Source organism: Maniola jurtina, chromosome 15 (assembly GCF_905333055.1).
Source record: "Maniola jurtina chromosome 15, ilManJurt1.1, whole genome shotgun sequence".
Taxonomy (NCBI): domain Eukaryota; kingdom Metazoa; phylum Arthropoda; class Insecta; order Lepidoptera; family Nymphalidae; genus Maniola; species Maniola jurtina.
In genome coordinates this window covers 3,876,146-3,888,393 of record NC_060043.1, presented here as the reverse complement: position 1 = coordinate 3,888,393, position 12,248 = coordinate 3,876,146, and the positions used below count along the sequence as shown (strand labels likewise).

Here is a 12,248-nt window from a genome sequence, read left to right as displayed (position 1 = left end):
AGTCCTTAAATTAGATTCGTTTGGATTTATTGAAATAGATGGGATATAGGTACATTACATTGCGGATGTGTTCAACACGTAGAGAGATAAAATTATACCAATGCACATTTATCAGGAAATACGTTTGCATATTATTCCATGGAATCACAGTGGACAAACGCAACGCTGCATTCATAACGGAATTTTCCACAAGCTTTCTAGAACTCCTCGGACGATGTCTTGCGACATAAGGCTGTAATGTTTTGTGGCGCTGCAGGTCGCGCCCGCATCGCCACTTTCACTATTTGCGAACCGAACTATTCTCATTATAACTGCCACAAACAATCGATAAGTATAAAAAAATAAACTGATTGACATATCGACGTACAGATAAAACCGCTGGCTCTAGAAACGGTGATTTTACATTAAAGTTTTCTTTATAACGTATATCCCCATTAAATCATTCGTCTGGTGGAAGGCTACGGCCGTGGCTAGTTACCGCCGTACTGGCAAAGCCGTGCCGCCAAGCAATGAAGCGTTCCGGTACGATGCCGTATAGAAACCTAAGTATAATGGGTATGAGTTTAATAAAGCTGCCAAGGTAGCCCGCTCCAATCTTAGACTTCATCATGATCACTTATCAACTTAAAGAAGAAACGATTTTCAGAAATGCGTGTCCGGTTAGCTGAACTGATCCAGATTCCGGATTATTAATATAATCGCATTGAATTTCCACTAGTTAAAGAATAACCCAGCCTTAATTGATTTGCTTTTACAGAATTAAGTTATGCTTGAGGAATATTAAGGCTAATACAATTCAAATATTGAGAACGCAGCAAGCAACGACACGAATCCGCGCTTTCTGATTGTCGCTAACAGTTTAGCTATCACACTTCCTTTGTTTTAGATTATTAAATGACGAAATGACAAGATGATAAATAAAATTCCAAAGATTAATTAGTGATGGTTTGGATGTATTTTTTTGATGTAATAATCTAGTCTGGTAGTAAAAAAAGTAGTTCAACTTTTAATAATAACGATTTGAAGTTAATAACAACATAAAATGCACAACAAAAAATACCAGACTGGACACCACTCGTTATCGTACGATAGAAATTCGTCGAATTGAAAAGACTAACAAATACCGGTAGTAATGCCCTTGAACGTATAAAAACCAGTACTCAGAGAATATCAGAGAACGCGCGCGACGGAATATTGTGTGACTTATGAATATTTATCAACTTAATATACCTTTAAGCTTCAACGTCTAGATTCTAGGTAGGGTCAATTTGGGGGTTGGCGACCATTCGTTACTTTGCGACCGTTTTAAGCTAATACTGCAGCAATACTTAAATAATAAGCATTATATCGTTCTCTTTCACACGAACTTCAGCTAGCGCAAAGTAAGATAATACTATTCCTCGGGTTTCTTAAAATTGGCAGGATAACATTAAACGTGTGACGACAGGCTTTCCTTCATTTCGTTGCCAATGCCAGCCGTGTGTGCACGCTCGCAAAATAAGAAAAAAATTAGTAAACACATGCTGATTCGAAGTGAGTATTTTCCTTACTTTTCTACTTTTGCGGGTCATGATAGTTTTTACAATGTCTATAGTGCTTGGATCATACGTTTTTGCAATTATTTAATGAAGAATATAATTAAATATCTAAAAAACACGGTGGTCGCATACTCATACATGGATTTTGTAGATATTTTATTTTGCGGCCGGGTGGTCGGTTTACTGACATCTTGAGTCATAAATAATTTGTCTTTTTCTTACACTTAATACAATTAAAGTATTGATTACGAATATACAATTGATTTTGTAGCGTGACGAGAGCACTACTGTTAGTTTGCGGCCGCCAAAACATACTTAAATCTTTAAATTTTTGTGTTGATGTGGTCGTAATCTGACTATCGCAAATTAAGATTTTGTTTTACGACCACCTAATCATTATAGGCGCGTTTGGATGCCGTAATCTAGTTCGATAAGGTCAATATGCGGCCACCGTTGGAATACTTGGAATGTAAAGAATTTTTTCAATAATAAAATAAACCACGTGTTATTTTGAAGAGATATAAATAAAGTAAAGCAATTTTATTACTTTACAGATGTCGAATGCATCAAAAAAGAAAAAAACTGCTAACTATCCACCAAAAAATCTGGAACTGGCCCTTAAAGAAATTAGAGAGGATAAGAAAGGAATCAGGGAAACCTCTAGAAAATATGGGATTCCTAGGACTACCATCCAAGACAGGCTTATCGGGAAAAGGGCCGATGAGTTAAAAAACCGAGGACCAGAACCTATCCTAGGCTCAACTGGTGAAAAAGAAGTTGTACAGTGGATCATAAACTTAGCAAAATGTGGGTTTCCCCTAAAAAAACAGGAACTCTTGGACACTGTTCAAAAAATATTGAAAGATAATCAAAAAAAAAACCCGTTTAAAGATGATCGCCCTGGCCAGACATGGTATAGTAGTTTTTTAAAAAGGAATCCGGAAATATCCCTGCGATCAGCAGAAAGTATTAACAAAGCTCGAGCAAGGGTCACCGAAGAGTCCATCAGATTATGGTTCCGAGAGCTAGAAAACTTTCTGATGCAAGAAGGGCAACTAGAATTGCTTCGACAGCCTAATAGAATATTCAACGCTGATGAAAGCGGATTTTCACTTTGCCCGAAAACTGGTAAAGTTATTGGTCCAAAGGGCTATAGAAATCTTTACCAGATTAAAGCTGGAAACGAAAAAGACAATTTGACGGTCTTAATCATGTTTAACGCCAGTGGGCAAATGTGTCCTCCTCTCGTCATCTTTCCTTACATTAGACCGCCAAAACAAATCAGCGACAGTATGCCACCAGATTGGTGCCTTGGTAGAAGTGAATCTGGTTGGATGAAGAGTGACGTATTCTTCGAATACATCACCAACGACTTCAATACGTGGCTGGAGAAAAATAATATTCCAAAACCGATTTTACTGCTGATTGACGGGCATAAATCACATATGTCGTTAGTGTTGAGCTCTATGTGTGAGCAACTCGGCATCATACTGTACGCTCTTCCACCAAATACTACGCACATGCTGCAACCTGCTGACGTCAGTGTTTTTGCTCCGTTGAAAAGTAATTGGAGGAATGTCGTCCGAAAATTCCTGGCAAAGCCTGAAAATGTTAATAAATCTGTTACAAAAACAAATTTTTGCCAGCTGTTTAAAGACACAATCAATGATCCTCAAATGACTTCAAACATAATCAACGGATTTAGAAAATGTGGGCTTTTCCCTTTCGATCCAAATGCCATTGATTATACTAAATGTGTCCAAAACACAATCGAACAATTAAATCGACCAAGGCCTGAAATAACTAATCAAGATCTGAATTGTACACGAAAAGTCTTGCGTCATTTAAGGCCAATACTAAAAACAAAAAAAGTGGACGTAAACCTTATTTTAAGAGAAATTAAAAAATTGAGAAACACGGAACCACAAGATACCCAAATCTTGTATGAAACCGGATCCGAAGATAGGACCAATTCAACAGTTCACCTATCAGCTTCTATAACAGCAGGAGAAGTAAATACAAACAATTCGAATAATTCAATCGAGACGCATTTCTCTAGCCTTGGCCATAGCGGTGACCAATTGATATTATTACAGGATAATAATGTTACGAACGCAAACCCTTGCCATGACATATCGGTCGAAGTGGATGTACATAACGTGCATGGATCATTGTCCCCAAATTCACAACTAGAAAACCAAGCAGCTCATGAGGAAATTGACGAAACTCTTTCAACGTTCCACATTTCCGGCAGTTACCTAGAGCACGGGTCTTTAGTATCTTTGGATGATGTTCTTATAATTCCACTTCAAACAAGTACACCGTCACACCCAGAACATCAAACTTCTGTAGCTGAAGCATCTCAAAATAACTCCAGTCAACCAGATGCTATACAATTCAAGGTACCAATGGCCAAGGTTGGTTTACTTCCTGAGTGCACTGAAAAAATATGTGATACTACTCCAAATTTACCTTTACTGTCACTAAATGACGTAATAATCATGCCTGATAGTTCAGAACCGCCATCTTTCAATCCAAAAACCTTCTCTTCTCAGCCAAATAATTCAACACAATCAACGCCCTTATTACAGGAATTAACTTTTGTTACTGAAAACATACAATCAGACAGTAGTGAGTCACAATTTAATCCTAAATCTACCAACCCACATGAAATATTCAAAAAACATTTATTTGTTCCTCAACCTTTGGAAAAATCAAAGCAAACTGTTACCAAACCTAGACTTCCTGCTGCCATTTCAAGCAGAAAGTGGCGTGAGTTTTACGAAGAAAAGGAAAATATAAAGATTAAAAAAAATGAAGCTGTAAAGCGTAAACAGGAAGTATCAAAAAGAAAGAAACTGGAAATGCAACAAGCTAAGAAAAAGAAGTTGAAATCTCGCAAATCACTAAAGACAAATGTGCAAGTTATGAAAGAAAATTGTGCTCAGTGCACAGATATATTAAACAGTGACACCGAGGATGATGAAAATAAAAATATTGGTTGCGATTTTTGCACCAAATGGTTTCATTTTAAGTGTACCCATTTTAAAGGATTAACGTACAATCAGGCCAAAGATATGCCCTTTAAGTGTACTCCTTGTATTTTAGAAGAAAAATAATGTAGCATTATTTTTACAGTTAGTTTTTTTTCTTCGCAATAACTATTATTTTATTCTTCTATGCAAAGCAGGCAAATGTGAAGTGATTACCTACTTAATATTATTGATCATATTTTTGTAATATACATATTATATTATATAAATTATTTTTAAGTCATAAAAAAACAGAAAACAAGGCTAAATGTATAGCTAAGTTTAAGTAAAAATTTTGCCTGAAAGATTATATTTATTGTTGATTTATATATTATTATTTATATTATTTTTGTTGGTTGATTATTATTATATATGACGTTATTAGGTATCTATTGTTACAAAACTATCTACTAAAAAGACAAATGAAGACTGGGTAAGGAGCTTAGTGTAAGTTAACATTGAGCAAGACTTTTAATATTGTTTGTGTTTGTGTTTTTTGAAATATTTTTTTATATAAAGTGAATGCAACTAGAGTTTAAAATAGTAGCTCAGTTTAAGTTAAGATTTATTAAGAAGTTCAGATGTGCCGCCTAAGCTGATGTTCATGTGAAAAGTAATTTAGTCAGGCTATTATGTGTTGATTTTGAATCTATTTAGCATTTATAGATACTCTTATACTTAATTTTTTAATACCAATGTGTACTTATATGTTATAAAATTAATATTATTGATTATATTTTTGTAATATACATATTATTATATTATATAAATTATTTTTAACTCATAAAAAAAAACAAGACTATATGTATAGCTAAGTTTAAGTAAAAATTTTGCCTGAAAGATTATATTTATTGTTGATTTATATATTATTATTTATACTATTTTTGTTGGTTGATTATTATATATGACGTTATTAGGTATCTATTGTTAAAAATTATACTATCTACTAAAAAGACAAATGAAGACTTTGTTAGGAGCTTAGTGTAAGTTAAAATTGAGCAAGACTTTTAATATTGTTTGTGTTTGTGTTTTTTGAAATATTTTTTTTTTATAAAATGAATACAACTAGAGTTTAAAATAGTAGCTCAGTTTAAGATAAGATTTGTTAAGAAGTTCAGATGTGCCGCCTAAGCTGATGTTCATGCGAAAAGTAATTTAGTCAGGCTATTATGTGTTGATTTTGAATCTATTTAGCATTGATAGATACGCTTATACTTAATTTTTTAATGTCAATATATGTATGTTAAACATCACAACAAACCCTTTATTAAGCTTAAAATACGGGTAATTTGAACTTTATATTAAGACTGAATATCTCTGTTTTGTAATAAGTGATTAATATGATTAATTATATTATTCAAACAAAGCACGCATTTATTTAACTTTATGGCCGTAAACTGACTTCACGATGGTCGCAAACTAAAAAAAGTGGTCGCAAACTAGCTTTTCCGCCTAGTTTAGCATGTTCTATAATTTAAAACTAAATCAAACTAATTTTGAATAATCTAATATTTTTAATTAATTCTTGAACATATCTGTTACGTCCACATAAAGTAAAATATGACGTTTAATAAACATATGCTATCTATTTTATTTTACAAAGTCTGCCGTTCCGCTAATCGGTCGCAAACTGGCGAAATGACCCTAGGTACAGTGGGTCACTAAGTTTAACAAACATCAAATCTTATCGCCTATTTGTGAAAAGATCTTGGAACAGTCACCAAGCTGATACAAGAAATTACGCTGCAGAGTGCAGACAAATTAAATTATAACTATTAAATATGTAGCTGAAAAATCTTATCCGAAGTACTGAATAATAATAAAAATACGGAACAAACAACCTCGAAAAGAAGTTTCCCAGATTTTGTTGGCAGTAAATTATGTACAATAATAAAATTGTCTCCATGTAAGCATAAGTCACAACAGGTAAAGGATATGAAATGGGTATCAAATTCAATAACCTTAGCAGTTTCCGCTATAATACCAGGGTTAACACAGGGAAACTGACTTCAAATTCTACATAATAACTGATCATACAAGCGAGTTTTTTTTACAGTACCCTTACCCCGGAAATCTATAATGTCAGTTGATACTAACAATATAATTTGGAAATAAATGTAAAGTACGGAATAACGTAGAATTTTCTGATCGAGGTATTGATATTGCTAATTCAAGACAAGTTCATAATGATCTGGATAGTAATAAACGTATTTCAGAACTTGACGATGCTGAAAACGGTATTTGTTACAATGTTAAGGGCGACAAGGTCGATGGGTGTACACTGTACACTGTACAGACTAGTTGTCTTGAAGAGATACAGCTTGCTAGTATCACAGGGAAACTGACTTCGAATTCTGCACAACAACAGATAATGCAAGCGAGTATTTTAATAAATACAAAATTCTTAGCCCGGAAATGTATAAATTCATATGACACAAACAATATTTAAAAATAAATTTTAAGAACGGAACAATGTAGAGTTTCCTGATCGAGGTGTTGATAATGATAATTCAAGATGAGCTTATAATGCTCGGGATAATAATAATTGTATTTCAGAACTTAAAGATGCTGGAATCGGTATTGGTTACAATGTCAAAGGCGACAAGGTCGATGGGTGTAAAGGCTAGTCTTGAAGAGATACAGCTAGCTAGTAACAACAGTGTGACACAATAATATGAGTAAACAGTTTTTACGCAAACTGTGGCCTTGGGTCACTACAATCTTACATAATCATAACAAATGATGTCTATGAAACCACAAAATACAACTTTTGTGATAACTAGATGTATAGATAACCGGTATTTTTAAATTATTGAATAAAACTAATAAATTTTTAATTAGCAGCGATGACGTAGGTGCCTACTTCGTTAGTTTACCATGACACGAATTATTTTTTACTGGTACGTATATTCCGCGCCCGTGGTATTACCATATTACGTTCGAGTTTTGTATTGTTTATTATGCAGTTAAACTCAAACCACAATCCATTATAAATTATAACAAGATGAACCATTCATATTACAATTATAATATAAGTACATACAAGTTTTTGTAATCACGTTTAATTTTTATTTAAGTTTAAAATTTTCATAACTTATAAAATGCTATATTTTTATCTTATATTATTTTTTACTAAAGTCCCTTCTGTTTAAATAAATTACGTGATTTATAGATGTGTAACGGTTATTTAAGTTGGACAAGAATAACTTTATTTTCAAATAAATACCTCTTAATATTTTTGTTCAAGTTTAGTCGTCAATATGTCGTCAAATGAGAAGAGTATAATAATGAATTTAAAAAAGCATATTCAATAATAAATAATAATAAATAAAGTCAATATACTACTATTAAGGAAAACATAAACGATATAATAAATGAAAATATCGATCAAAACACATGCACGTGTGTCGTGTACAAATTTAATGTAGGTGTTCGTAATTTACATTGAAATAAAAAATGGATAGGAGATAAGAGCCGAACCAGCCGAGCTAGTGACGTGGTGACTGGTGAGCCGTAGAGAGCTATAGAAATTTAGAGAAACTTCAAGCATCTATCGCTAACAAATTGTGAATACATAATATACAAGTTATTACTTGTATATTAGAAAACCAAAGAGCCAACGCAAGAAAATAAAGAGTTAAAAATACATATCGTAAAACAATTTTATAATGCATAGTTAAAAAGCGAATAGTTTATATAATTGCTTGACAGAACCCAATTGAGACAATCAACATTAATCTATAACAATAGACAAACAAATATCTACAAGCATAACATCGATGGTAGGTATACTAAGACAAATCATGACGTCATAACTTACTTGACTATAAACTTCCTTGAGTCCGCTCGTGGTGAAATCCCAAAGTGGAACACGTTCGCGAGGAAATTGTCAGTTTCTATCAAAAGCACAAGCACAGCACCTAACAGACAGTTACTCAACACAGGAATCAACCGAGCGATTAGACTTAGCTCCAAAACTTAAAAATCACTTAACAATGGCTGCCAAGTCGCATTAAAAACTAAATACATAAGCAATTGGTGACTGGTTTCTCTTTTAAACCCAAGATTTGCATAAAAAAGGATTCAAAATAAAAGTTATACGTAGCGTTGAACACTTGTTTCTCGTAGCGTTGCGCACTAGTGACTGAACTGAAACGAGTCGCGAACCACGAATCAATGTTCATTGCAGCTGTGTGGCATACGGCTTGTCCGTGAGGCGCCGCACACATTGATACCGAGTACGCTTGCCGGGGCAAAGCGACAGCCATCATTGTCTCGCCCTCATAGCACTCCCTGGACCGAGGTACCTGTTCAATCCCGTGAATGACGTGAATGAACCCCATGACCCCAAATAATCTCACGGTCAACGGCTGATCAACCAGTTCTTGAACAAGAACAAAAATCAAGGGCAAAAAATCCAACGATAACCGTGGATAATTGGTCTAAAACTGGCCACTGTAATTTAACAACTGATTTTGTGTAGAAACAAAGGCAGTAAGTGTTATTCATCGCTTTACGTTGTAACAATGACTATTGTATGTTCCAAATACACAATATGCTGCTTTATTGTTTTAAAACTAAAACAAGTAATATGTAGTACCATATAGATACAGTTATTACTGAAACTTGTAAAACACACAAGGCACACATCTTCTCAATTGCCTTAAACTAATGACCTAATACTCTATACTACATTCGCTAGCAAGTATATTGCACATTCCAGTTTTATTCATACTTTAAACATCATCAAAGAGCTGCTCTTTATCTCTAGTAAGTAGTTGCATTGCATAAACTCCATAAACTTAAAACCCCACTTTGCTTTTCAGTCTCCTATATAATTTAGATATTCCAATTTCCATCGAAACTGAAACAAATGGATTTTTTATTCCAAATTATCTATTTTTGATCAAAGGAGCCATTTTTTAATACGTACTGCTTACACTTGATATTAATATGCAAATGGAATAGTAATATCTATCAGTTTTGTAAACTCAACGAACAACTAATATAGATGCCTAAAGAATGAAAGTTTTATTATAATATTCCATCATAAGGTGAATGTTTAGAACTCAATATACTTTTTTCGCATACAATAGAAAAACCATTAAGAATAATGTACAACATAATACTAATTAGTCATTTCTTTACAATAATAACAAAGATAATTATTATGAGCCTATAAAATGTAGTTCGACAAATCACAATGTATAATATTGAAGCTGAATCGAAAGTTAAAAACAAGGATTTTTATCTACTAAACTAAAGAGACTATGGTTTCAATAAATAATAATCAGCAATAAAGATATTTTATCCGGATCTTTAAAAATATATTAAATCAGAATCTTGTAATCACATACCTACCTAACATTCAAAATTCATTACGATAGTAAAATAGATTCCGCTGATGATTATTATGAAAATCATTAGTAGATTTTTAAGTTTGTATATAATCAGATAGATTTTCAATTTTGATACAATAACTTAATCTATTAGGTACCTAATAATCCAAATATAATAATATCATGTACCTGAGCGTATTAATTTTATCTATAAACAAATATGATTTGATAACTATATTTAGAATTCACGTAATTAAAAAAAATTAGCTATCGAGCTTATCGAAATAATATTAACAACCAATTTATACTGATAACAGGATACAAAACTTTCCATGCACATGAATTCAACTAGACTGAATGCTATTGAATTATTTTAACAAAACAAAAGAAAAACGACATTTGCAACGTAAGGGTTTCATAAAAATTTGGAATTATCGTACCTGATCTAAGTCATTTTCTGTTGGTTGGATCGCGAAATCGTTCTCCGCATTGTGTAAAGTCTGTAGAGACGTGCGTCGCGTACTGGAGAGCAACATCATTTAAATCTAGTCTACACTCTACTACACCATCGCAATTCGCACTAAACACTGTGCACCGCACAGATACATCGATAAGATAAAACTTCTAGGGTTCTTTATGACAAACTACAAATAACAACGATAATATGGCAATCTACGTTCGCTACAAGTAATATTGACTAATGGTCAAAAGATTTACGAAAATTTTGACGAATCCTTCTTAGGTCACTCTACTTCCGTAAAAGAATTCATTTGAAGTGAAAATCAGACATCAAGGGTGAAAGTAGTGAGAACCGCTAACTTTGGGACTGAAGGATGAAAATAGTAGACTAAGGCAAATCAAAAATTTAAGATCATAAACATGAACAGCTCCACTAGTCATTAAGGAAATAGATATGGAATTAACCAAAGGATCGATCACGAGCAAGCTTTACATCTGTTTTGGTAGCTCGCCGGAAGATCATTACAAGACTACGCCTTTGTGAATCAACGAACTACGAGTCAAACTGTCGTAATCTTTACCATAAGCTTATGTCACGCTCTTCAATAAGGGCCTTAACAATTACCATAGGTAAACATTGCAAACTTCTCGAACATAACTCTCGAAAGCTCGAATTACCCAGCAAATTGTTGAGAATCATTACCATTAATAGCGGATCATATTCCGCCATTAGTAGCAAAGGATTTTGAGTTGTGACATACTACAAACCCAGACATCAAGATAATTCTATTGGAAATGGGTAACGTGAGTTAGCTATTAACACAAACCATTAAATACAAAAGAAGCTAATACAAAATCTACAAGGCGTATTTGAAAACGTATACCTATTAAGCAGTACATACTAGCAGTTAAAAAAAAGACTGGAACTAAAAAAGTAAAAGAAAACTAAAAGATTCTTAACATATTTTATCATGATATAATATGTGTTACATAATTAGTATATTCTAGAACACACTTTACCATGACAACATGAATATACCGATAAAACAAAACTAAGCATACAAAATAAAAATCATAAATTAACCTTCACGTTATCAGTGGAAATCTAGATAATATGGAATCGCGTGCCACGCAAAGCACAGCTTACTGTTTATCTATTTATATTAAGACTTTAATATATCATAATGTTTATAGCATCCTAATATATATAAAGATTATTATTCGTAGCTAATAATATTACCATATCGTACGTAAGTGCGACCATATGTTGTTGTATATGTTGAAGTTGTTGTTGTGGTGTCTTCTCGACAAACTGAAGTCTACCGGAGTAAGGGCCTTAAGACCGATACTCTTTGTCCATGCGTGTTCTCACAGGTATCTTGGGCTACCTGCACTATTTATTTCAACCATTTTCTGCTGTTATGATCGGTTAAATGTGTATTCACTCGTAGGTTGCAGTATCAGATACATAACATGCTCTCCTCGCGAGTGCGCGGCTAAGGGCTGAACTTATTTTACCAATCTTCCCAAAATAATACCGCATATCAAGAATTAATTTATAAAATAATCAAGAAATCCCGTTATAAGTAGAATTACTAAAATTATGTGTAATAACTTCTGAGATATTATATGCTGTTAGTTTTATTACAGGGATTCTATAGATTTCACATAATACTTTTGAAAAGAATATTAGTCACATTTCTATAACGTCCACAGTTGTTTATAGGCCAGCAGTTTAATAACGAGAAACTAGAGATGACAATCTTTAGTTGTTACTGAATTCCTTCGTATAATATTGGCCGACGGCCATAAAATTTGCTCGGGTGCTAATTAAAGTATGTACACTCTGGACTCCCAGTTATCTCTCTTATATTCGGTGA

At 33.2% G+C, this 12,248-nt stretch overlaps 2 protein-coding genes across 4 annotated transcripts in view; one reads left to right on the top strand and one right to left on the bottom strand.

The window, feature by feature from the left end:
• LOC123872562 (inositol hexakisphosphate kinase 1) overlaps positions 1–12,248 on the bottom strand; it is a 62,817-nt gene that overhangs the window by 24,826 nt on the left and 25,743 nt on the right. The window contains exon 1 of one of the 3 annotated variants that reach the window (XM_045916891.1): positions 10,350–10,501. The exons of 1 other annotated variant lie outside the window; for it this stretch is intronic. In XM_045916891.1, coding sequence (XP_045772847.1) covers positions 10,350–10,448 — 99 coding nt within the window. In that variant the 5' untranslated portion in view covers positions 10,449–10,501. Of the gene's footprint in view, positions 1–8,390; positions 8,732–10,349; positions 10,502–12,248 lie in introns of those variants that run through there. One more of the 3 variants, XM_045916892.1, reaches the window with a different exon arrangement.
• LOC123872561 lies at positions 1,263–4,657 on the top strand. Its single transcript, XM_045916890.1, has 2 exons — positions 1,263–2,293; positions 3,311–4,657. Exons 1-2 carry the CDS (start codon positions 2,093–2,095, stop codon positions 4,655–4,657), a joined length of 1,548 nt encoding a protein of 515 aa, XP_045772846.1. The 5' UTR covers positions 1,263–2,092.